Source organism: Oncorhynchus mykiss, chromosome 13 (assembly GCF_057628025.1).
Source record: "Oncorhynchus mykiss isolate SJ-2025 chromosome 13, ASM5762802v1, whole genome shotgun sequence".
NCBI lineage: Eukaryota > Metazoa > Chordata > Actinopteri > Salmoniformes > Salmonidae > Oncorhynchus > Oncorhynchus mykiss.
Window position 1 is genome coordinate 81,224,084 of NC_143034.1, and position 26,657 is coordinate 81,250,740.

At 39.6% G+C, this 26,657-nt stretch overlaps 2 protein-coding genes across 4 annotated transcripts in view; one reads left to right on the plus strand and one right to left on the minus strand.

Annotated features, from left to right (window-relative positions):
• Positions 1–26,657, minus strand: part of LOC110515071 (NLR family CARD domain-containing protein 3) — a 193,532-nt gene that overhangs the window by 49,618 nt on the left and 117,257 nt on the right. The window lies entirely within an intron of this gene.
• The window catches only part of LOC110517709 (NLR family CARD domain-containing protein 3), a 31,949-nt gene continuing 23,383 nt past the window's right edge, over positions 18,092–26,657 (plus strand). Inside the window, exons 1-3 of one of the 3 annotated variants that reach the window (XM_090197815.1) lie at positions 18,092–18,208; positions 20,328–20,468; positions 25,478–25,594. In XM_090197815.1, coding sequence (XP_090053941.1) covers positions 20,344–20,468; positions 25,478–25,594 — 242 coding nt within the window. In that variant the 5' untranslated portion in view covers positions 18,092–18,208; positions 20,328–20,343. The remainder of the gene's footprint in view (positions 18,209–20,327; positions 20,469–25,477; positions 25,595–26,657) is intronic. The other 2 variants (XM_090197817.1, XM_090197816.1) reach the window with 2 other exon arrangements.

The window sequence follows — 26,657 nt, forward strand, 5'->3', positions numbered from 1 at the left end:
TGGTGGGGTTGTTAGGAGTGTTTATCAGACCATGTGGACACCTCCTAGTGGTGGCGTTGTTAGGAGTGTTTATCAGACCATGTGGACACCTCCTAGTGGTGGGGTTGTTAGGAGTGTTTATCAGACCATGTGGACACCTCCTAGTGGTGGCGTTGTTAGGAGTGTTTATCAGACCATGTGGACACCTACTAGTGGTCTGGTTGTTAGGAGTGTTTATCAGACCATGTGGACACCTCCTAGTGGTGGGGTTGTTAGGAGTGTTTATCAGACCATGTGGACACCTCCTAGTGGTCTGGTTGTTAGGAGTGTTTATCAGACCATGTGGACACCTCCTAGTGGTCTGGTTGTTAGGAGTGTTTATCAGACCATGTGGACACCTCCTAGTGGTCTGGTTGTTAGGAGTGTTTATCAGACCATGTGGACACCTCCTAGTGGTCTGGTTGTTAGGAGTGTTTATCAGACCATGTGGACACCTCCTAGTGGTGGCGTTGTTAGGAGTGTTTATCAGACCATGTGGACACCTCCTAGTGGTGGCGTTGTTAGGAGTGTTTATCAGACCATGTGGACACCTCCTAGTGGTGGGGTTGTTAGGAGTGTTTATCAGACCATGTGGACACCTCCTAGAGGTCTGGTTGTTAGGGGTGTTTATCAGACCATGTGGACTCCTCCTAGTGGTGGGGTTGTTAGAAGTGTTTATCAGACCATGTGGACACCTCCTAGTGGTGGGGTTGTTAGGAGTGTTTATCAGAACATGTGGACACCTCCTAGTGGTGGGGTTGTTAGGAGTGTTTTTCAGAATGTGGACACCTCCTAGTGTTGGGGTTGTTAGGAGTGTTTATCAGACCATGTGGACACCTCCTAGTGGTGGGGTTGTTAGGAGTGTTTATCAGACCATGTGGACACCTCCTAGTGGTCGGATCATTAGGAGTTTTAATCAGACCATGTGGACACCTCCTAGTGGTCTGGTTGTTAGGAGTGTTTATTAGACCATGTGGTCACCTCCTAGTGGTGGGGTTGTTAGGAATGTTTATCAGACCATGTGGACACCTCCTAGTGGTGGGGTTGTTAGGAGTGTTTATCAGACCATGTGGACACCTCCTAGTGGTCTGGTTGTTAGGGGTGTTTATCAAACCATGTGGACACCTCCTAGTGGTCTGGTTGTTAGGAGTGTTTATCAGACCATGTGGACACCTCCTAGTGGTCTGGTTGTTAGGAGTGTTTATCAGACCATGTGGACACCTCCTAGTGGTCTGATTGTTAGGAGTGTTTATCAGACCATGTGGACACCTCCTAGTGGTCTGGTTGTTAGGAGTGTTTATCAGACCATGTGGACACCTCCTAGTGGTGGGGTTGTTAGGAGTGTTTATCAGACCATGTGGACACCTCCTAGTGGTGGGGTTGTTAGGAGTGTTTATCAGACCATGTGGACACCTCCTAGTGGTGGGGTTGTTAGGGGCGTTTACCAGACCATGTGGACACCTCCTAGTGGTCTGGTTGTTAGGAGTGTTTATCAGACCATGTGGACACCTCCTAGTGGTCTGATTGTTAGGAGTGTTTATCAGACCATGTGGACACCTCCTAGTGGTCTGGTTGTTAATAGTGTTTATCAGACCATGTGGACACCTCCTAGTGGTCTGGTTGTTAGGAGTGTTTATCAGACCATGTAGACACCTCCTAGTGGTCTGGTTGTTAATAGTGTTTATCAGACCATGTGGACACCTCCTAGTGGTCTGGTTGTTAGGAGTGTTTATCAGACCATGTGGACACCTCCTAGTGGTGGCGTTGTTAGGAGTGTTTATCAGACCATGTGGACACCTCCTAGTGGTGGGGTTGTTAGGAGTGTTTATCAGACCATGTGGACACCTCCTAGTGGTGGGGTTGTTAGGAGTGTTTATCAGACCATGTGGACACCTCCTAGTGGTGGCGTTGTTAGGAGTGTTTATCAGACCATGTGGACACCTCCTAGTGGTGGGGTTGTTAGGAGTGTTTATCAGACCATGTGGACACCTCCTAGTGGTCTGGTTGTTAGGAGTGTTTATCAGACCATGTGGACACCTCCTAGTGGTGGGGTTGTTATAAGTGTTTATCAGACCATGTGGACACCTCCTAGTGGTGGGGTTGTTAGGAGTGTTTATCAGACCATGTGGACACCTCCTAGTGGTGGGGTTGTTAGGAGTGTTTATCAGACCATGTTGACACCTCCTAGTGGTGGGGTTGTTAGGAGTGTTTATCAGACCATGTGGACACCTCTTAGTGGTGGGGTTGTTAGGAGTGTTTATCAGACCATGTGGACACCTCCTAGTGGTCTAGTTGTTAGGAGTGTTAATCAGACCATGTGAACACCTCCTAGTGGTCTGGTTGTTAGGAGTGTTTATCAGACCATGTGGACACCTCCTAGTGGTCTGGTTGTTAGGAGTGTTTATCAGACCATGTGGACACCTCCTAGTGGTGGGGTTGTTAGGAGTGTTTATCAGACCATGTGGACACCTCCTAGTGGTGGGGTTGTTAGGAGTGTTTATCAGACCATGTGGACACCTCCTAGTGGTCTGGTTGTTAGGAGTGTTTATCAGACCATGTGGACACCTCCTAGTGGTCTGGTTGTTAGGAGTGTTTATCAGACCATGTGGACACCTCCTAGTGGTGGGGTTGTTAGGAGTGTTTATCAGACCATGTTGACACCTCCTAGTGGTGGGGTTGTTAGGAGTGTTTATCAGACCATGTTGACACCTCCTAGTGGTCTGGTTGTTAGGAGTGTTTATCAGACCATGTGGACACCTCCTAGTGGTGGGGTTGTTAGGAGTGTTTATCAGACCATGTGGACACCTCCTAGTGGTGGGGTTGTTAGGAGTGTTTATCAGACCATGTGGACACCTCCTAGTGGTGGGGTTGTTAGGAGTGTTTATCAGACCATGTGGACACCTCCTAGTGGTGGGGTTGTTAGGAGTGTTAATCAGACCATGTGGACACCTCCTAGTGGTGGGGTTGTTAGGAGTGTTAATCAGACCATGTGGACACGTCCTAGTGGTGGGGTTGTTAGGAGTGTTTATCAGACCATGTGGACACCTCCTAGTGGTGGGGTTGTTAGGAGTGTTTATCAGACCATGTGGACACCTCCTAGTGGTGGGGTTATTAGGAGTGTTAATCAGACCATGTGGACACCTCCTAGTGGTGGGGTTGTTAGGAGTGTTTATCAGACCATGTGGACACCTCCTAGTGGTGGGGTTGTTAATAGAACTACCCCTCCCGGATCCGGGAGAATTGTCATCAACTTACACTAATTTGCATAACGCAACGGACAAAAAATCTTACTAGAAAATATTCATATTCATGAAAACACAAGTGAAATATATTGAAACACAGCTTAGCCTTTTGTTAATCACCCTGTCATCTCAGATTTTGAAATTATGCTTTACAGCCAAAGCAAGACAAGCGTTTGTGTAAGTTTATCGATAGCCTAGCATAGCATTATGCAAAGCTCTTGTTGGTCACGAAAATCAGAAAAGCAATCAAATTAACAAGAAGGTATTTAAATGGTAATAACCAGACATTTTTCCAACAGATATTATTGGCAAATGTATTCCAGTAAGTTGTGACATAAGGAATGGATACAATCTCCCTTTGAAATAAAGCAGGTATCTGTTGTTCTGAGGGAGCAGGGAGAGAAACAGTTTCCCTATTGGAGAGTCAACTGGATTAAGCGAAGATAGGTCAAGAAGGTGAGGTCTGGTTACACATCTAAATAACATGAGTTCCAGATGGAATAGCATCAGAGACTATGGAGAACTCTCTAGGAGGGCAGGTCAAGAAGGTGAGGTCTGGTTACACATCTAAATAACATGAGTTCCAGATGGAACAGTATCAGAGACTATGGAGAACTCTCTAGGAGGGTAGGTCAACAACAACAAGGTGAGGTCTGGTTACACATCTAAATAACATGAGTTCCAGATGGAATAGCATCAGAGACTATGGAGAACTCTCTAGGAGGGTAGGTCAAGGAGATGAGGTCTGGTTACACCTCTAAATAACATGAGAGTTACAGATGGAATAGCATCAGAGACCATGGAGAACTCTCTAGGAGGGCAGGTCAACAAGGTGAGGTCTGGTTACACCTCTAAATAACATGAGAGTTCCAGATGGAATAGCATCAGAGACTATGGAGAACTCTCTAGGTGTTACAGGGATATTGTAACAAGATAAAAAAAATCCTCATAATTGAGTAACAATCCTTCTGCATTAAAAAGTTGACTTACCAGCAGGATATGATTATTAAACCAGTTCTTCAAAAATAAAGACTTGTTTCTATACAAAATATCCTTATTGTTCTAAATGAAATACCTTTTTTAATATATTAACGAGCACGTTAAGAATACTGTTGTAGGAATCTTATCGGTGTTATAGTTACAAAGTAACAAAATTGAAGTCACCAAAACGGGAGAAGATATAATGAGGGATGAAATTCCAAATTGAAGTTGGATTCTTTAAGAAATGTTTTTCCCAATTTATCTTTAAAGTATTATTAGTATTATTTATAGTAAAATCAACTAAATGTTCATAACGACAGATGTCCTTATATAATGTGTACGATTTTCCCAGATGAAGTCAACCTCTTTCCCTATTTTGTGGTTAAGATGTAGGGACTGGGCTGCATACAACTTGTGTATGACTTAGAGGCAGGGTAGCCTAGTGGTTAGAGTGTTGGACTAGTAACCGGAAGGTTGCAAGTTCAAACCCCCGAGCTGACAAGATACAAATCTGACAAGGTACAAATCTGTCGAATAGGCAGTTAACCCACTGTTCCTAGTCCGTCATTGAAAATAAGATTTTGTTCTTAACTGACTTGCTTAGTTAAATAAAGGTAAAAGAAAAATTTAGTGATTTAGTCTAATGCTTTAAACATTCTGCCCTCCAAATTCATATCTAAGGGGCATTTGTCATTAGTGCAAATCTGTTCTGTGACAATATGTAATAATAATAATAACTTTGTGAATCAGGATGCATTATGAAAGGACAATAAGAGACGGTGGTAATATGTTTCCTTTTAGAGACTATAATACATGACAACCAGGTCATTTTAGTTTCTCTTAGAATCACAACCTCAGTGGAACAACAGTTTGTCATTTCCCACAGGTACAGTTCTCCTGAACAAACAAGTGCAGGACAGAGGAATAGCAATCCTTACCTTGTTCTAAATTCAATCACCTTCTTCATCCTCATCATTCAGTTCATTGAAATACAGTTTTGAAGTTGTGCACAATTATCAGTTTCTGTTTGGTTTATGCAGCCCATTAATTCACTGTCAGCTACATCAGCCCATTAATTCACTGTCAGCTACATCAGCCCATTCATTCACTGTCAGCTACATCAGCCCATTCATTCACTGTCAGCTACATCAGCCCATTCATTCACTGTCAGCTACATCAGCCAATTCATTCACTGTCAGCTACATCAGCCCATTCATTCACTGTCAGCTACATCAGCCCATTCATTCACTGTCAGCTACATCAGCCCATTCATTCACTGTCAGCTACATCAGCCCATTCATTCACTGTCAGCTACATCAGCCCATTCATTCATTCACTGTCAGCTACATCAGCCCATTCATTCACTGTCAGCTACATCAGCCCATTCATTCACTGTCAGCTACATCAGCCCATTCATTCACTGTCAGCTATATTAGACAAATTAGCGCCTTGGAACCCAGGAGCATAGTCAGTGCTCTAACTCCCCCTTGTGGTGGTGTGGAGCAATACAATAAGCAGTCAAGCAGAGTAATGTACTAAACTACAAATTACCTCTAAATCCTGCAGCATACTCTCAAAACTAAGTAGATCTGTAAGTAGATCTGTAAGTAGATCTGGAAATAGATCTGGAAATAGATCTGGAAATAGATCTGGAAATAGATCTGGAAGTAGACCTGGAAGTAGATCTGGAAGTAGATCTGGAAGTAGATCTGGAAATAACTTCATCTTAGAAAGCAACACTCAACCTTTCAAGGATAAATTCCTCTGTAACCATTGGTTCAACTTCTTTTTGTTTATTTTCTTCAATAATAAGTACACACATTGAATGAGCCTATTTTCAGTTGATCCTTAGATATGGTAATCCCAAGGTATGTTACATTTTCCTTAAGTGGAATATTGCAGATAGAGGGATTCACACAGTCTGTAACATATGTCTATCACACACATACAATGTAATCAGACCTGGAGTCAGATTGGGAGGGAGAACATTATTTACAATGTAATCAGACCTGGAGTCAGACTGGGAGGGAGAGCATTATTTACAATGTAATCAGACCTGGAGTCAAACTGGGAGGGAGAGCATTATTTACAATGTAATCAGACCTGGAGTCAGACTGGGAGGGAGAGCATTATTTACAATGTAATCAGACCTGGAGTCAGACTGGGAGGGAGAGCATTATTTACAATGTAATCAGACCTGGAGTCAGACTGGGAGGGAGAGCATTATTTACAATGTAATCAGACCTGGAGTCAGACTGGGAGGGAGAGCATTATTTACAATGTAATCAGACCTGGAGTCAGACTGGGAGGGAGAGCATTATTTACAATGTAATCAGACCTGGAGTCAGACTGGGAGGGGGATCATTATTTACAATGTAATCAGAAAAGACCAACTGAAAAGGGACTAACTGTTCTGTAAACAGTTGTGTAAAACTCAGCAGATACACCATCAGTCCCAGGAGATACACCATCAGACTCAGCAGATACACCATCAGTCCCAGGAGACCTCCAACAGAAAAGGGACTAACTGTTCTGTAAACAGTTGTGTAAAACTCAGCAGATACACCATCAGTCCCAGGAGACCTCCAACTGAAAAGGGACTAACTGTTCTGTAAACAGTTGTGTAAAACTCAGCAGATACACCATCAGTCCCAGGAGACCTCCAACAGAAAAGGGACTAACTGTTCTGTAAACAGTTGTGTAAAACTCAGCAGATACACCATCAGTCCCAGGAGACCTCCAACAGAAAAGGGACTAACTGTTCTGTAAACAGTTGTGTAAAACTCAGCAGATACAACATCAGTCCCAGGAGACCTCCAACAGAAAAGGGACTAACTGTTCTGTAAACAGTTGTGTAAAACTCAGCAGATATACCATCAGTCCCAGGAGATACACCATCAGACTCAGCAGATACACCATCAGTCCCAGGAGACCTCCAACAGAAAAGGGACTAACTGTTCTGTAAACAGTTGTGTAAAACTCAGCAGATATACCATCAGTCCCAGGAGACCTCCAACAGAAAAGGGACTAACTGTTCTGTAAACAGTTGTGTAAAACTCAGCAGATACAACATCAGTCCCAGGAGACCTCCAACAGAAAAGGGACTAACTGTTCTGTAAACAATTGTGTAAAACTCAGCAGATATACCATCAGTCCCAGGAGACCTCCAACAGAAAAGGGACTAACTGTTCTGTAAACAATTGTGTAAAACTCAGCAGATACACCATCAGTCCCAGGAGACTTATTATTTTTAAGTTGTTCAATAGAATAAATGATGTGTTCAACTATAACAGGGTTTTCACACTGTTCCCTGTCAGCCTCACCAACTGATTTCACATCCCCCAGACAATCAAAACAAAGAGTTGAGGACACCTCACAATACTGTAGAAGATGAGGACACCTCACAATACTGTAGAAGATGAGGACACCTCACAATACTGTAGAAGATGAGGACACCTCACAATACTGTAGAAGATGAGGACACCTCACAATACTGTAGAAGATGAGGACACCTCACGATACTGTAGAAGATGAGGACACCTCACAATACTGTAGAAGATGAGGACACCTCACAATACTGTAGAAGATGAGGACACCTCACAATACTGTAGAAGATGAGGACACCTCACAATACTGTAGAAGATGAGGACACCTCACAATACTGTAGAAGATGAGGACACCTCACAATACTGTAGAAGATGAGGACACCTCACAACACTGTAGAAGATGAGGACACCTCACAATACTGTAGAAGATGAGGACACCTCACAATACTGTAGAAGATGAGGACACCTCACAATACTGTAGAAGATGAGGACACCTCACGATACTGTAGAAGGACACCTCACAATACTGTAGAAGATGAGGACACCTCACAATACTGTAGAAGATGAGGACACCTCACAATACTGTAGAAGATGAGGACACCTCACAATACTGTAGAAGATGAGGACACCTCACAATACTGTAGAAGATGAGGACACCTCACAATACTGTAGAAGATGAGGACACCTCACAATACTGTAGAAGATGAGGACACCTCACAATACTGTAGAAGATGAGGACACCTCACAATACTGTAGAAGATGAGGACACCTCACGACACTGTAGAAGATGAGGACACCTCACAATACTGTAGAAGATGAGGACACCTCACAATACTGTAGAAGATGAGGACACCTCACAATACTGTAGAAGATGAGGACACCTCACAATACTGTAGAAGATGCAACTGAAGATGGAGATTAATGTGGGATCATCTGTGATGAGACAAGTCATATTTAAATGCTGAATTGTATTATGTTTAGAGTGGTATTTTTCTAACCTGAAAAAAAAAGATTAATTTAGTTCACCCTCCTCCATTTCTAACTAGACAGCTTTCAGTTTATACATATCATCCAACTGGTGTTGTAGATCAATCAGAACAGATTTATCCTCCTCCATTTCTACCTACATCTGACACAGGTTCCGTCTGCTTTCAGTTTATACATATCATCCAACTGGTGTTGTAGATCAAACAGAACAGATTCATCCTCCTCTGAAAGACTTTCAACAGGCTTTTGAACAAGACAGGTGATCTTTGTAATTACACTTTCTTCTTCAGCTCTCCTGGTCTTGACAACAATACTCTCATGTTTTCTTGCATATCTTCCAACCTTAAAAAGCTCCCAGTTATTACTGTATGAATTGTTATTCATAGCGTTGTTCCTGAAGTGTGTAATTACATTGTTTATCTCCATCTGGACCAACTCATGTTTTAATATAGAGCTATTAAGCTTCCAATAGGATGCTCTGCCAGGGCCATTATCAGAGATAAACAGTGTAATGTCAGTATAAACAGCTCTATGGTCAGTAAGGGCCATTATCAGAGATACACAGTGTAATGTCAGTATAAACAGCTCTATGATCAGTAAGGGCCATTATCAGAGATAAACAGTGTAATGTCAATATAAACAGCTCTATGATCAGTAAGGGCCATTATCAGTGATAAAGTGTCCAGGATGTTAACAACAATAGCCTGTTAAATGATTGAGTGAGAATAGTGGAGCAAAACAGAGATAACTGTCTGACCAAGATACAACAAAGCTCACTGCCTTTACTGCAGGTAAAAACAGCAAAAAGGAGAGAGAAAAATGTAATTATAAATATCCATTACTCCAGTAGTCATGTTTAGTTAGAACGAAAGTTAAATCACCTCAGAGCTGGGAGTGAGATCTGCTCACATCAGAGGCAGATAACTAGGTATGTTGACTATCAGTCACAGTCTGGGAGTGAGATCTGCTCACATCAGAGGGAGATAACTAGGTATGTTGACTATCAGTCACAGTCTGGGAGTGAGATCTGCTCACATCAGATGTAGCTAACTAGGTATGTTGACTATCAGTCACAGTCTGGGAGTGAGATCTGCTCACATCAGAGGTAGATAACTAGGTATGTTGACTATCAGTCACAGTCTGGGAGTGAGATCTGCTCACATCAGAGGTAGATAACTAGGTATGTTGACTATCAGTCACAGTCTGGGAGTGAGATCTGCTCACATCAGAGGTAGATAACTAGGTATGTTGACTATCAGTCACAGTCTGGGAGTGAGATCTGCTCACATCAGAGGTAGATAACTAGGTATGTTGACTATCAGTCACAGTCTGGGAGTGAGATTTGCTCACATCAGAGGGAGATAACTAGGTATGTTGACTATCAGTCACAGTCTGGGAGTGAGATACCTGCCTACTCCTTTAACACCAGAGACAACATGATTAATGTTTCCACTGTCCATACCTGCCTACTTCTTTGACACCAGAGACAACATGATTAATGTTTCCACTGTCCATACCTGCCTACTCCTTTAACACCAGAGACAACATGATAAATGTTTCCACTGTCCATACCTGCCTACTCCTTTAACACCAGAGACAACATGATTAATGTTTCCACTGTCCATACCTGCCTGCTCCTTTAACACCAGAGACAACATGATTAATGTTTCCACTGTCCATACCTGCCTACTCCTTTAACACCAGAGACAACATGATTAATGTTTCCACTGTCCATACCTGCCTACTCCTTTAACACCAGAGACAACATGATTAATGTTTCCACTGTCCATACCTGCCTACTCCTTTAACACCAGAGACAACATGATTAATGTTTCCACTGTCCATACCTGCCTACTCTTTTAACACCAGAGACAACAAGATTCATCTGGACTATTAAAAGGGCCAGGATGAACCAAGCCAGTTTACAGGCAAAGACTTAGAAGGGAGGATTAAAGCTCCCCAACATGTAATTATATCAAGAAGACTTTATAACTGCCCTGATAGGCTCTTTATTGACAACTCTAACATGACAATTATATCAAGAAGACTTTATAACTGCCCTGATAGGCTCTTTACCTACAACTCTAACAGGACAATTATATCAAGAAGACTTTATAACTGCCCTGATAGGCTCTTTACCTACAACTCTAACAGGACAATTATATCAAGAAGACTTTATAACTGCCCTGATAGGCTCTTTATTGACAACTCTAACAGGACAATTATATCAAGAAGACTTTATAACTGCCCTGATAGGCTCTTTACCTACAACTCTAACAGGACAATTATATCAAGAAGACTTTATAACTGCCCTGATAGGCTCTTTACCTACAACTCTAATAGGACAATTATATCAAGAAGACTTTATAACTGTCCTGATAGGCTCTTTATTGACAACTCTAATAGGACAATTATATCAAGAAGACTTTATAACTGCCCTGATAGGCTCTTTACCTACAACTCTAATAGGACAATTATATCAAGAAGACTTTATAACTGCCCTGATTGGCTCTTTACCTACAACTCTAACAGGACAATTATATCAAGAAGACATTATAACTGCCCTGATTGGCTCTTTACCTACAACTCTAACAGGACAATTATATCAAGAAGACATTATAACTGCCCTGATAGGCTCTTTACCTACAACTCTAACAGGACAATTATATCAAGAAGACTTTATAACTGCCCTGATAGGCTCTTTACCTACAACTCTAACAGGACAATTATATCAAGAAGACTTTATAACTGCCCTGATAGGCTCTTTACCTACAACTCTAATAGGACAATTATATCAAGAAGACTTTATAACTGCCCTGATAGGCTCTTTACCTACAACTCTAACAGGACAATTATATCAAGAAGACTTTATAACTGCCCTGATTGGCTCTTTATTGACAACTCTAATAGGACAATTATATCAAGAAGACTTTATAACTGCCCTGATAGGCTCTTTATTGACAACTCTAATAGGACAATTATATCAAGAAGACTTTATAACTGCCCTGATAGGCTCTTTATTGACAACTCTAATAGGACAATTATATCAAGAAGACTTTATAACTGCCCTGATAGGCTCTTTACCTACAACTCTAACAGGACAATTATATCAAGAAGACTTTATAACTGTCCTGATAGGCTCTTTATTGACAACTCTAATAGGACAATTATATCAAGAAGACTTTATAACTGCCCTGATAGGCTCTTTATTGACAACTCTAATAGGACAATTATATCAAGAAGACTTTATAACTGCCCTGATAGGCTCTTTATTGACAACTCTAACAGGACAATTATATCAAGAAGACTTTATAACTGCCCTGATAGGCTCTTTACCTACAACTCTAATAGGACAATTATATCAAGAAGACTTTATAACTGCCCTGATAGGCTCTTTACCTACAACTCTAACAGGACAATTATATCAAGAAGACTTTATAACTGTCCTGATAGGCTCTTTATTGACAACTCTAACAGGACATTTATATCAAGAAAACTTTATAACTGTCCTGATAGGCTCTTTACCTACAACTCTAATAGGACAATTATATCAAGAAGACTTTATAACTGCCCTGATAGGCTCTTTACCTACAACTCTAACAGGACAATTATATCAAGAAGACTTTATAACTGCCCTGATAGGCTCTTTACCTACAACTCTAACAGGACAATTATATCAAGAAGACTTTATAACTGTCCTGATAGGCTCTTTATTGACAACTCTAATAGGACAATTATATCAAGAAGACTTTATAACTGCCCTGATAGGCTCTTTATTGACAACTCTAATAGGACAATTATATCAAGAAGACTTTATAACTGCCCTGATAGGCTCTTTATTGACAACTCTAACAGGACAATTATATCAAGAAGACTTTATAACTGCCCTGATAGGCTCTTTACCTACAACTCTAATAGGACAATTATATCAAGAAGACTTTATAACTGCCCTGATAGGCTCTTTACCTACAACTCTAACAGGACAATTATATCAAGAAGACTTTATAACTGCCCTGATAGGCTCTTTATTGACAACTCTAATAGGACAATTATATCAAGAAGACTTTATAACTGCCCTGATAGGCTCTTTACCTACAACTCTAATAGGACAATTATATCAAGAAGACTTTATAACTGCCCTGATTGGCTCTTTACCTACAACTCTAACAGGACAATTATATCAAGAAGACATTATAACTGCCCTGATTGGCTCTTTACCTACAACTCTAACAGGACAATTATATCAAGAAGACATTATAACTGCCCTGATAGGCTCTTTACCTACAACTCTAACAGGACAATTATATCAAGAAGACTTTATAACTGCCCTGATAGGCTCTTTACCTACAACTCTAACAGGACAATTATATCAAGAAGACTTTATAACTGCCCTGATAGGCTCTTTACCTACAACTCTAATAGGACAATTATATCAAGAAGACTTTATAACTGCCCTGATAGGCTCTTTACCTACAACTCTAACAGGACAATTATATCAAGAAGACTTTATAACTGCCCTGATTGGCTCTTTATTGACAACTCTAATAGGACAATTATATCAAGAAGACTTTATAACTGCCCTGATAGGCTCTTTATTGACAACTCTAATAGGACAATTATATCAAGAAGACTTTATAACTGCCCTGATAGGCTCTTTATTGACAACTCTAATAGGACAATTATATCAAGAAGACTTTATAACTGCCCTGATAGGCTCTTTACCTACAACTCTAACAGGACAATTATATCAAGAAGACTTTATAACTGTCCTGATAGGCTCTTTATTGACAACTCTAATAGGACAATTATATCAAGAAGACTTTATAACTGTCCTGATAGGCTCTTTATTGACAACTCTAATAGGACAATTATATCAAGAAGACTTTATAACTGCCCTGATTGGCTCTTTATTGACAACTCTAATAGGACAATTATATCAAGAAGACTTTATAACTGCCCTGATAGGCTCTTTATTGACAACTCTAATAGGACAATTATATCAAGAAGACTTTATAACTGCCCTGATAGGCTCTTTACCTACAACTCTAACAGGACAATTATATCAAGAAGACTTTATAACTGTCCTGATAGGCTCTTTATTGACAACTCTAATAGGACAATTATATCAAGAAGACTTTATAACTGCCCTGATAGGCTCTTTATTGACAACTCTAATAGGACAATTATATCAAGAAGACTTTATAACTGCCCTGATAGGCTCTTTATTGACAACTCTAACAGGACAATTATATCAAGAAGACTTTATAACTGCCCTGATAGGCTCTTTACCTACAACTCTAATAGGACAATTATATCAAGAAGACTTTATAACTGCCCTGATAGGCTCTTTACCTACAACTCTAACAGGACAATTATATCAAGAAGACTTTATAACTGTCCTGATAGGCTCTTTATTGACAACTCTAACAGGACATTTATATCAAGAAAACTTTATAACTGTCCTGATAGGCTCTTTACCTACAACTCTAATAGGACAATTATATCAAGAAGACTTTATAACTGTCCTGATAGGCTCTTTATTGACAACTCTAACAGGACATTTATATCAAGAAAACTTTATAACTGTCCTGATAGGCTCTTTACCTACAACTCTAATAGGACAATTATATCAAGAAGACTTTATAACTGCCCTGATAGGCTCTTTACTGACAACTCTAATAGGACAGTTATATCAAGAAGACTTTATAACTGCTCTGATAGGCTCTTTACCTACAACTCTAATAGGACAATTATATCAAGAAGACATTATAACTGCCCTGATAGGCTCTTTACCTACAACTCTAACAGGACAATTTGGGTCGACATGGAAGAAGAACTCAATGCCCCATTTGGAGCATCATATTATCTGAGTCAACACTTAAATGTGGGACTGCAGAATCCCATAATGTCCCAAACTAAGAAATATGGAGTCAGATAAATAAGAGACAGACATCTTCACCTTCCCTGACAAGCTCTGCTTCGTTATTGAACAACCATGAATACTAATTAGGAGGAAAGGTGGTTGTCTGGAGAGAGTGGGATAGGTTTTCTTTTAGCCTCAACACTAATACATTTCACTTCTGCTTTTAGTGTCAACTTAAATTAGAGTGTGGCTGTGGAAGACTGGTCCCTTGATGATGTCTGCAAGTGTCTGAGTTCTGAGTTCCAATGATCTCCATGATTCCATCCCATCATTCCAAGGTTCACAGTCTTTCTGAAGAATGCCAACTCTATTCAATTGTCCACTTTGCAACGAGCAAACATTCTCTGTGTCCAGACTACTCACACATATTGTCCTCTATCACCAGCACGTTCTAACTACCTGTGGAGTTAATGGGTGTGGGAAAACAAATAGATGTTTCAGCTTCTATCGGTCACACATCTACCAAAACCACACAGAGCTTTTAAGAGCCAACTTAGATGAGAATTGCCCTCATGATGAATTTGAGACTGGGACTGATCCCATTGAAGATGACATGAGACTGGGACTGATCCCATTGAAGATGACATGAGCGACGTAGAGAGTCTGCCAGAGGCTGAATATGTTCAAGACACAGAGATCAACACTGAGCAGCTAATTGAACGTCTCTAAAACAATATCTGTCTTTTTATTTAGTAAACCAGGAAAGAACACTGCATCCCAGCTACGGTACAGAATAACATTGTTGAGGACCTCAGAACCATGTTGATGCATTATGACCCACTACAGTCCCCTCAGGTTTCATCTGACAAATAAACGAATACATGTGGTTGAACAGGACGATCTCAGGGACTTGCTTAACAACTCTGCAGTATTTGAGGAATGCATTAGATGCATAATCTCTGAGTGGATGCTGGAGCATTACTGTGTGAAAGAAGTGGGCGTGGTCAGGACAACTGAAGTACCACTGAGCAACAAAGAAGGTTATAAAACAAGGTGATTTCAATACAGCTACATTTCCCTCAGGCTACATGAATATAAAGAGGCATGAGACAAAACAATCATAATGAATCAGATTACATGGAGAGAAGGGACCTGATCCTAGATCATAATGAATCAGATTACATTTCCCTCAGGCTACATGAATATAAAGAGAAATGAGACAAAACAATCATAATGAATCAGATTACATGGAGAGGAGGGACCTGATCCTAGATCATAATGAATCAGATTACATGGAGAGGAGGGAGCTGATCCTAGATCATAATGAATCAGATTACATGGAGAGAAGGGACCTGATCCTAGATCATAATGAATCAGATTACATGGAGAGAAGGGACCTGATCCTAGATCATAATGAATCAGATTACATGGAGAGGAGGGACCTGATCCTAGATCATAATGAATCAGATTACATGGAGAGGAGGACCTGATCCTAGATCATAATGAATCAGATTACATGGAGAGGGGGACCTGATCCTAGATCATAATGAATCAGATTACATGGAGAGGAGGACCTGATCCTAGATCATAATGAATCAGATTACATGGAGAGAAGGACCTGATCCTAGATCATAATGAATCAGATTACATGGAGAGGAGGACCTGATCCTAGATCATAATGAATCAGATTACATGGAGAGGAGGACCTGATCCTAGATCATAATGAATCAGATTACATTTCCCCCAGGCTACATGAATATAAAGAGACATGAGACAAAACAATCATAATGAATCAGATTACATGGAGAGAAGGGACCTGATCCTAGATCATAATGAATCAGATTACATGGAGAGGGGGACCTGATCCTAGATCATAATGAATCAGATTACATGGAGAGATTAGGGACCTGATCCTAGATCATAATGAATCAGATTACATGGAGAGGAGGGACCTGATCCTAGATCATAATGAATCAGATTACATGGAGAGGAGGACCTGATCCTAGATCATAATGAATCAGATTACATGGAGAGAGGGGACCTGATCCTAGATCATAATGAATCAGATTACATGGCCCCCAGGCTACATGAATATAAAGAGACATGAGACAAAACAATCATAATGAATCAGATTACATGGAGAGAAGGACCTGATCCTAGATCATAATGAATCAGATTACATGGAGAGGAGGGACCTGATCCTAGATCATAATGAATCAGATTACATGGAGAGAAGGGACCTGATCCTAGATCATAATGAATCAGATTACATGGAGAGGGGGACCTGATCCTAGATCATAATGAATCAGATTACATGGAGAGATTAGGGACCTGATCCTAGATCATAATGAATCAGATTACATGGAGAGGAGGGACCTGATCCTAGATCATAATGAATCAGATTACATGGAGAGGGGGACCTGATCCTAGATCATAATGAATCAGATTACATGGAGAGGAGGGACCTGATCCTAGATCATAATGAATCAGATTACATGGAGAGAAGGGACCTGATCCTAGATCATAATGAATCAGATTACATGGAGAGGAGGGACCTGATCCTAGATCATAATGAATCAGATTACATGGAGAGGAGGGACCTGATCCTAGATCATAATGAATCAGATTACATGGAGAGGGGAGCTGATCCTAGATCGTAATGAATCAGATTACATGGACAGGGGGACCTAATCCTAGATCATAATGAATCAGATTACATGGAGAGGGGGGCCTGATCCTAGATCATAATGAATCAGATTACATGGAGAGGGGGGCCTGATCCTAGATCATAATGAATCAGATTACATGGAGAGGAGGGACCTGATCCTAGGTCATAATGAATCAGATTACATGGAGAGGAGGGACCTGATCCTAGAACATAATGAATCAGATTACATGGAGAGGAGGGACCTGATCCTAGATCATAATGAATCAGATTACATGGAGAGAAGGGACCTGATCCTAGATCATAATGAATCAGATTACATGGAGAGGAGGGACCTGATCCTAGATCATAATGAATCAGATTACATGGAGAGGAGGGACCTGATCCTAGATCATAATGAATCAGATTACATGGAGAGGGGGGCCTGATCCTAGATCATAATGAATCAAATTACGTGGAGAGGGGACCTGATCCTAGATCATAATGAATCAGATTACATGGAGAGATTAGGGACCTGATCCTAGATCATAATGAATCAGATTACATGGAGAGGGGGACCTGATCCTAGATCATAATGAATCAGATTACATGGAGAGGGGGACCTGATCCTAGATCATAATGAATCAGATTACATGGAGAGATTAGGGACCTGATCCTAGATCATAATGAATCAGATTACATGGAGAGGGGGACCTGATCCTAGATCATAATGAATCAGATTACATGGAGAGGGGGGCCTGATCCTAGATCATAATGAATCAGATTACATGGAGAGGGGGGACCCGATCCTAGATCATAATGAATCAGATTACAAGGAGAGGCAGACCTGATCCTAGATCATAATGAATCAGATTACATGGAGAGGGGGGACCTGATCCTAGATCATAATGAATCCTAGATCAGCACTACAACTCTGGGACACTGCCTGTATAGAACCGAACACAGTTGTAAAGTCTAGTTACAGCAGGTGTTTACTGCCATCTAGTGGAAGATACCAATATAACACTTTATTATCAGGGTGGGGAGGTGGCTGAGCTGAAACAGAAAGTAAAGTTGTTCTTTTGTTCAGGATCCATTTTGAGACGACAGAGCAGAAAACACTATATGGAGATTATTGAAAAATAAAGTAAGTATTTCTGAACAATAATCTATTCTAATGAACAGAGTAAGAGAATGAATACCTGGAATGAGATATTACTAGTTAGTAGAACTGCTACTTGAGCTGAGTTGCTGACAGACAGCAGTTTTCAAAGTGTAAACTAATCAGTAGACCTACATGTTATCAGTAAAACGTCTGGTAAAGATGGTGGAGGAGCTTTTCAATAATATGGTTTTATGTTTATCTCAGGGTTTCTCCATCCTTTTGTTCTTACCAGCACTGACACACCTGATTCAACTAATCATCACATATTATGTGAACTGATCTGAACAGGTTTAGGCTGGTGATATGATATATAGGCTATAGCTGAGGTATAGACCTTGATCTGGATATCACTAACAACCCACTACTATACATTATAACCTAGTCTACTTTACATAATATAACATATCACTAACAACCCACTACTATACATTATAACCTAGTCTACTTTACATAATATAACATCTACATATCACTAACAAACCACTACTATACATTATAACCTAGTCCACTTTACATAATATAACATCTCTTACTTGATGCAAAAAAGCTTTTCTGAATGGATCAAAGATTTCCCCCTCAGATCAATCATGTCCGTTTTAGCCCTGGGTTAACTAACTAACTAACTGTTAAGGGGCAGAACGACAGATTTGAACTTGCAACCTTCTGCTCTAAAAACTAGGCTACCCTGCTACTACTCCTACTCTACATTCAAATAAGTGTGAGACATGGCCTTGTGTTGCTGTACTGTCTATAACTACCTTAATAAACAGTGACTTATTATTATTATTATTATTGTTATTATTATTATTATTATTATTATTATTATTGTTGTTGCTGTACTGTCTATAACTACCTTAACAAACAGTGACTTATTATTATTATTATTATTATTATTATTATTGTTGCTGTACTGTCTATAACTACCTTAACAAACAGTGACTTATTAATATTATTATTATTGTTGCTGTACTGTCTAGAACTACCTTAACAAACAGTGACTTATTAATATTATTATTATTGTTGCTGTACTGTCTAGAACTACCTTAACAAACAGTGACTTATTATTATTATTATTATTGTTGCTGTACTGTCTAGAACTACCTTAACAAACAGTGACTTATTATTATTATTATTATTGTTGCTGTACTGTCTAGAACTACCTTAACAAACAGTGACTTATTATTATTATTATTATTGTTGCTGTACTGTCTAGAACTACCTTAACAAACAGTGACTTATTATTATTATTATTATTATTATTGTTGTTGCTGTACTGTCTATAACTACCTTAACAAACAGTGACTTATTATTGTTATTATTATTATTAAAATTCAGAGTTACCATGGAGATGTCATTTCATAACTACATGTTCATGTGATGCATTAAATCACCTGACTGTTTCTATATATCTGTTAGTACATGTTTCTAAGAGATAATTAATAAATGAAAACACTTGACATTCAATAATTAGTTGTCACTGTGTTAACCACAACCAACATGTTGGATCTCTGTTTAGTTGTCACTGTGTTAACCACAACCAACATGTTGGATCTCTGTTTAGTTGTCACTGTGTTAACCACAACCAACATGCTGGATCTCTGTTTAGTTGTCACTGTGTTAACCACAACCAACATGTTGGATCTCTGTTTAGTTGTCACTGTGTTAACCACAACCAACATGCTGGATCTCTGTTTAGTTGTCACTGTGTTAACCACAACCAACATGTTGGATCTCTGTTTAGTTGTCACTGTGTTAACCACAACTAACATGTTGGATCTCTGTTTAGTTGTCACTGTGTTAACCACAACCAACATGTTGGATCTCTGTTTAGTTGTCACTGTGTTAACCACAACCAACATGTTGGATCTCTGTTTAGTTGTCACTGTGTTAACCACAACCAACATGTTGGATCTCTGTTTAGTTGTCACTGTGTTAACCACAACCAACATGCTGGATCTCTGTTTAGTTGTCACTGTGTTAACCACAACCAACATGTTGGATCTCTGTTTAGTTGTCACTGTGTTAACCACAACCAACATGTTGGATCTCTGTTTAGTTGTCACTGTGTTAACCACAACCAACATGTTGGATCTCTGTTTAGGGGTCAGTGCTCTAAAATGAGTCTCTCTGGGAAGAGAGAGGAGGGACCTGCCTTTAAAAGGCGTCTCTCTGGGGAGAGAGAGGAGGGGGCCCCTGCCTCTAAAATGTGTCTCTCTGGGGAACATGACACCAAAGCTAAGAGGTGAGATGACAATTTTTGAAATAATAATTAAGAGTTTATTTCCAAAATGCATCACATTTGTTTTTTCATCAGAAATTGTTGCTCATGGGTACCTTCAATATTACTGTCCTCAGATTTTTAATTAATAGGTTTTAGATGGGTATATCTTAAATTATTATTACTATTATTATCAGTTAATAGATTTTAGATGGGTATATCTTTATTAAATTACTATTATTACAGCATGTCCTCTTTTTTCAAGACGTGGCCGATTTTAAAACTGCCAGAATACATTTTTAAAATAAGATTCATTTATTTTTTTACGACATTGTTTCTGAATGGCTGCTGGGTAATTTGATTTGCATTGAAATCTTCATTTGTAGACATCGGATTGAGTGAAAGCTGCGCAGGTTCACTGAGTTGCAAACCAAATGGACAGGTCTAGCTCATTGATTAGCTACGTATTACCTATTTTAGCCTTAACCCTAATTTTAGGGTAAAGTAGCCTAGAAGACTTTTAGAAACTATTTAGGAAATAATATTATGTTAGTAAATACCATTATTGTACTAAATAGCATTTAGATTATTTTGTTAATCACAACCTGTCTAAGCATTTTGCTTTTATTGTTTAGTTATTTTATTATATTAATTATTGCAAGGCAGAACACTTGATCAACAAGACACATTAGTTTTATTTTTTCAAATGTGGTTTGGACCAGTTTGAATTGGCGTGTGATAGGTGGGTTAGGTTGGGTAGGTTTGAGATCTAAGGAATGAACAAAAAAAATACACTTTATTTCTCAGCTGCATCACCAATGTCTGTAGGTGAATTTTTAACGTTTAACTGCTAAATATTTTCAATAGATGGCAGCACATGACCACGAAGCATCAGTTATAGGCTACAAGCAGCAATATAATTGACATAAAATAGCATATAACCACAGACTATATGTCCCATGATTTTCTAAAATGGTCACTCATTACTTTAGTTACAATATATATAGCTATTTGGGCTGTGTTGCTTTTGGGAGAGCAAAAAATAGTGACTATAGCAGGTTTTGAACCCCAGGTAAATAATCACTAGTCAGAACCTCAACCTTAGTATAAATGCAGTATAAAACATAATCTTAATATCTGATATTGCAAGTAAACAACCTCGGAATAGAAAAGACGAGTGCGACTTCCAGCCCACCAATAAATTACATCATGCAAACCTCGCTGTTAGCAAATTAACCTCAACAGGCCCCTTGAGAAGGCAGAGTGACGACACAAGCTTTTTAGCGGGGCTGAGTTGACTACTAGCGAGAGAAGGCAGAGCGGGTCGATGCTGGTTGATGAATTTGACAATGAATGTACGTGGAAAATATGTTTTTCTCAACCAGAGGTGACTGAATTCATGTTCAGGCTTATTGATAATCATTATAGTCATGAAGTATAATTTCAAACATGAGCATAAAAACAGGTAATAATAAACATGAATCATCATTATATTACTTCACAGTAATCTGTTAAATGCTTGTTCAGTCCTTCCTCTTGTGTTAGCAGTGTGGAAAGGGACAGAAAGAAGCCCTCTTGTGTTAGCAGTGTGGAAAGGGACAGGAAGAAGCCCTCTTGTGTTAGCAGTGTGGAAAGGGACAGGAAGAAGCCCTCTTGTGTTAGCAGTGTGGAAAGGGACAGGAAGAAGCCCTCTTGTGTTAGCAGTGTGGAAAGGGACAGGAAGAAGCCCTCTTGTGTTAGCAGTGTGGAAAGGGACAGGAAGAAGCCCTCTTGTGTTAGCAGTGTGGAAAGGGACAGGAAGAAGCCCTCTTGTGTTAGCAGTGTGGAAAGGGACAGGAAGAAGCCCTCTTGTGTTAGCAGTGTGGAAAGGGACAGGAAGAAGCCCTCTTGTGTTAGCAGTGTGGAAAGGGACAGGAAGAAGCCCTCTTGTGTTAGCAGTGTGGAAAGGGACAGGAAGAAGCCCTCTTGTGTTAGCAGTGTGGAAAGGGACAGGAAGAAGCCCTCTTGTGTTAGCAGTGTGGAAAGGGACAGGAAGAAGCCCTCTTGTGTTAGCAGTGTGGAAAGGGACAGGAAGAAGCCCTCTTGTGTTAGCAGTGTGGAAAGGGACAGGAAGAAGCCCTCTTGTGTTAGCAGTGTGGAAAGGGACAGGAAGAAGCCCTCTTGTGTTAGCAGTGTGGAAAGGGACAGGAAGAAGCCCTCTTGTGTTAGCAGTGTGGAAAGGGACAGGAAGAAGCCCTCTTGTGTTAGCAGTGTGGAAAGGGACAGGAAGAAGCCCTCTTGTGTTAGCAGTGTGGAAAGGGACAGGAAGAAGCCCTCTTGTGTTAGCAGTGTGGAAAGGGACAGGAAGAAGCCCTCTTGTGTTAGCAGTGTGGAAAGGGACAGGAAGAAGCCCTCTTGTGTTAGCAGTGTGGAAAGGGACAGGAAGAAGCCCTCTTGTGTTAGCAGTGTGGAAAGGGACAGGAAGAAGCCCTCTTGTGTTAGCAGTGTGGAAAGGGACAGGAAGAAGCACACAGGAGTTTTCCTGTGAGGGGAGTGGTGGTGTATCCAGGGAGAAAACTAAACTAATCTTCTGAAATGTCATTTGTGGTTTTATGCTGCCATCTATTGGAATTATGTAGCAACTGCAGTAGTACTGAATAATGTGTTATTGCTTACTAAATTACTAAGAATTGCAAGATATAACATTTTGTAGTTCATTTTACCACTTACGACCATAAAATAACAATTTATAGCTTAACAAGCAATGAAACTGACATCAACCAAAAACACAATACATTTAGGTAATTATATAACTTTACATTTATAGTTATATAGGTAATTAAATAACTATTTATTTAGATAGTGACATTATCTGCCAAAGTAACAGCCCTGTAGACAAAGAAGAGCTCTCCAGTAGGTACCAAAACATTCAAAGGACATTTTGTCAAAAGTCAGGTTACAAGTTAAAACCTGTTGACGCCAGGGGTTCCCCTAGAGGAACGCCCCCCCCCCCCCCCGTTCAGCTCAAGCCGTGGCGCATGGAACGCAAAAATATTCTTAGAAATATTTAACCTCCACACATTAACAAGTCCAATAGCTCAAATGAAAGATAAACACCTTGTTCATCTACCCAGCATGTCAGATTTTTTAAATGTTTTAACACACCACATATTTATATTAGACCACCACCGAAACCAAGACAAGAGGCAGCCATTTTGTCCCAGAAAATATAAAATTATAAAAGCAGGATTAAAAAATAAATCATTCACTAACCTTTTGAAAATCTTCATCAGATGACAGTAATAGGACATGTTACACAGTACATTTTGTTTTCAATAATATGCCATTTATATCCATAAATGTCCATTTACATTGAATTGATGTTCAGAAAATACTGAAAAATGTCTGCAGAAAATATAGATAGCGCCGCAAGATAACGTAAATAGACATCATAAACTTTGACTAAATATACATGTTCTACATATAGTTAGAAAGATACACTGCTTCTTAATGCAATCGCTTTATTACATTTCTTTTTAACGTTACAGAAATCGCTCACTATTCAATATGCTGAGACGGCGCTCAGACATAAGCAATATTTCTCCGCTATGTTGGAGTCAACAGAAACACACAATTTCATCATAAATATTCCCTTACCTTTGATGGTCTTCGTTCAGAATGTACTGGAAGGGTTCATACTTACCCAAAACATTGTTTGGTTTCAAGTCTTGTGTCTTTGTATTAGCATCTGCTAACAATATCAGCTGAAATGCTCCCAAAATGTCCTCTGGTCCTGAAAAGTTGCGCATCAAAACTTCAAAATTACATATTATATGTCGACTAAACAGGTGTTTGTCCTTCTTCTGAGTACTGGAACAAAGGAATGGCTGGGACCAATTCGCGCCCTTATGCACAGGTTTTTTCTCGCGGCACTTGCTCAAATCACTCCCATAGGGCCAATTCTCGCGGGATTGGAACGATTAAACGCTCTACAGAATGAGGACATCTAGTGGAAGACATAGAAAGTGTCCCCAGATCCATAAGTGGTTGGGAAGGGTGGGGGCGATGACGTCAAATTTGCTCCAACTTTCATGACCACAAAACTAGTTTGGAAGAATGCCTGCCCTGTGAGTTCTGCTATACTTACAGACATAATTCCAACGGTTTTAGAAGCTTTAGAGTGTTTTCTATCCAATAATAATTTTATTTGCATGTATTAGCAATTTTTGACAATTTTTTTTTTAGTTTACTATGGGCACGCAATTGCTCCAAAGGGGGCAGTAGTCTGCCATATCTTTAACAGGTTTTAATCAACGTTCAAAGCAGAATTACTTTCCCATTGTTCCTCAACTGTTGTGTCTGATATACCATATTCTAGCTCTGAGTCTCTACTTTTATCTTATGTGAAATACACCGTTTCAAATTTTGTGACATCGTCGGTCACATTTGACTGTATAAAACCTAGCAGTTCTACTGATTTCACTGAGAGTGAGGCAGATATATATTACTACTGTGTAAAACCTAGCAGTTCTACTGATTTCACTGAGAGTGAGGCAGATATATATTATTACTGTGTAAAACCTAGCAGTACTACTGATTTCTCTGAGAGTGAGGCAGATATATATTATTACTGTGTAAAACCTAGCAGTACTACTGATTTCTCTGAGAGTGAGGCAGATATATATTATTACTGTGTAAAACCTAGCAGTTCTACTAATTTCTCTGAGAGTGAGGCAGATATATATTATTACTGTGTAAAACCTAGCAGTACTACTGATTTCTCTGAGAGTGAGGCAGATATATATTATTACTGTGTAAAACCTTGCAGTACTACTGATAGATATATAGCAATTAGCAAATACCCATACCGTCTATTTGTTTCTCTGAAATGAAACCATCAAGTGATTTTAAACAAATACATGTCTGTCATTGAACAACACCATGTCATGATTATATAGTGGAAAAACACAACAGTCTCTTTCATACAGCAAATTTAAGGACAAAATTCTGAAAAGTGATAAATAGATGTAATGTTTGTCTCTGTTTTGTTGAAGACCAATCAAGCAGGAGAGACCAGCATCCCCTGTTCCCAGCTGTGTGTCCATGAAGAGTGACTGGTCAATGGGTCAACCTATAAACTTTAGAGAGGGAGACTTTTCTACTGAACAAAGGTAAGAAGAACTCATGGGTCCTGGTCAGTGAGTTAAACAACACTGTCTCTAGTCATTTCTCCTCTCCCATTTTCCCATTTATTGTTGTTGTTTTCATAATCCATAGGCTCATCCTTTTGTCCATTTTTCTAGTCCTAAAACAATATTGAACAAACACAACATTCCCTCCCTGTGTGTGTGTGTGTGTGTGTGTGTGTGTGTGTGTGTGTGTGTGTGTGTGTGTATGTGTGTGTGTGTGTGTGTGTGTGTGTGTGTGTGTGTGTGTGTATGTGTGTGTGTGTGTGTGTGTGTGTGTGTGTGTGTGTGTGTGTGTGTGTGTGTGTGTGTGTGTGTGTGTCCATGTGAGTGTGTGTGTACAGTCCCTGGATGAGGAGATGTAATCTCTATCCTTATTGCCTAGTCACGTTTACCTACATGTACATACTGTAATATTATATTGAATAAATACATTGATTTTCACATTAGTATAACAATATGACCATACAATTCTAGGAGACGGAAGATGAATCTATATGTTGTTTGGGAGAATAAACCACAAGTATTACCACAAGAACCTCAACTACCTGGTACCCCTGCAAATTGACTCAGTACTGATACTCCTTATAGTCTCATTATTACCTCAACTACCTGGTACCCAGCACATTGACTCAGTACTGGTTCTCCTTATAGTCTCATTATTACCTCAACTACCTGGTACCCTGCACATTGACTCAGTACTGGTACTCCTTATAGTCTCATTATTTTCCTGGTACCCCTACCCCAGGCCCTGGATAAAAACACATGATGATTTCAAAACTAAATGTTTAAATACAGATCTTATATTACTGTATTTAATAATGGTTTTAAAAAAAATGTTTTATATATATATATTATATATATGTCTAATGTATCATCTGTACAGTTCTTCATGAAAATTTATTTGTTACATTTGAGGCAGATATATAATACTACTGTGTAAAACCTAGCAGTACTACTGATTTCTCTGAGAGTGAGACAGATATATATTATTACTGTGTAAAACCTAGCAGTACTACTGATTTCACTGAGAGTGAGGCAGATATAT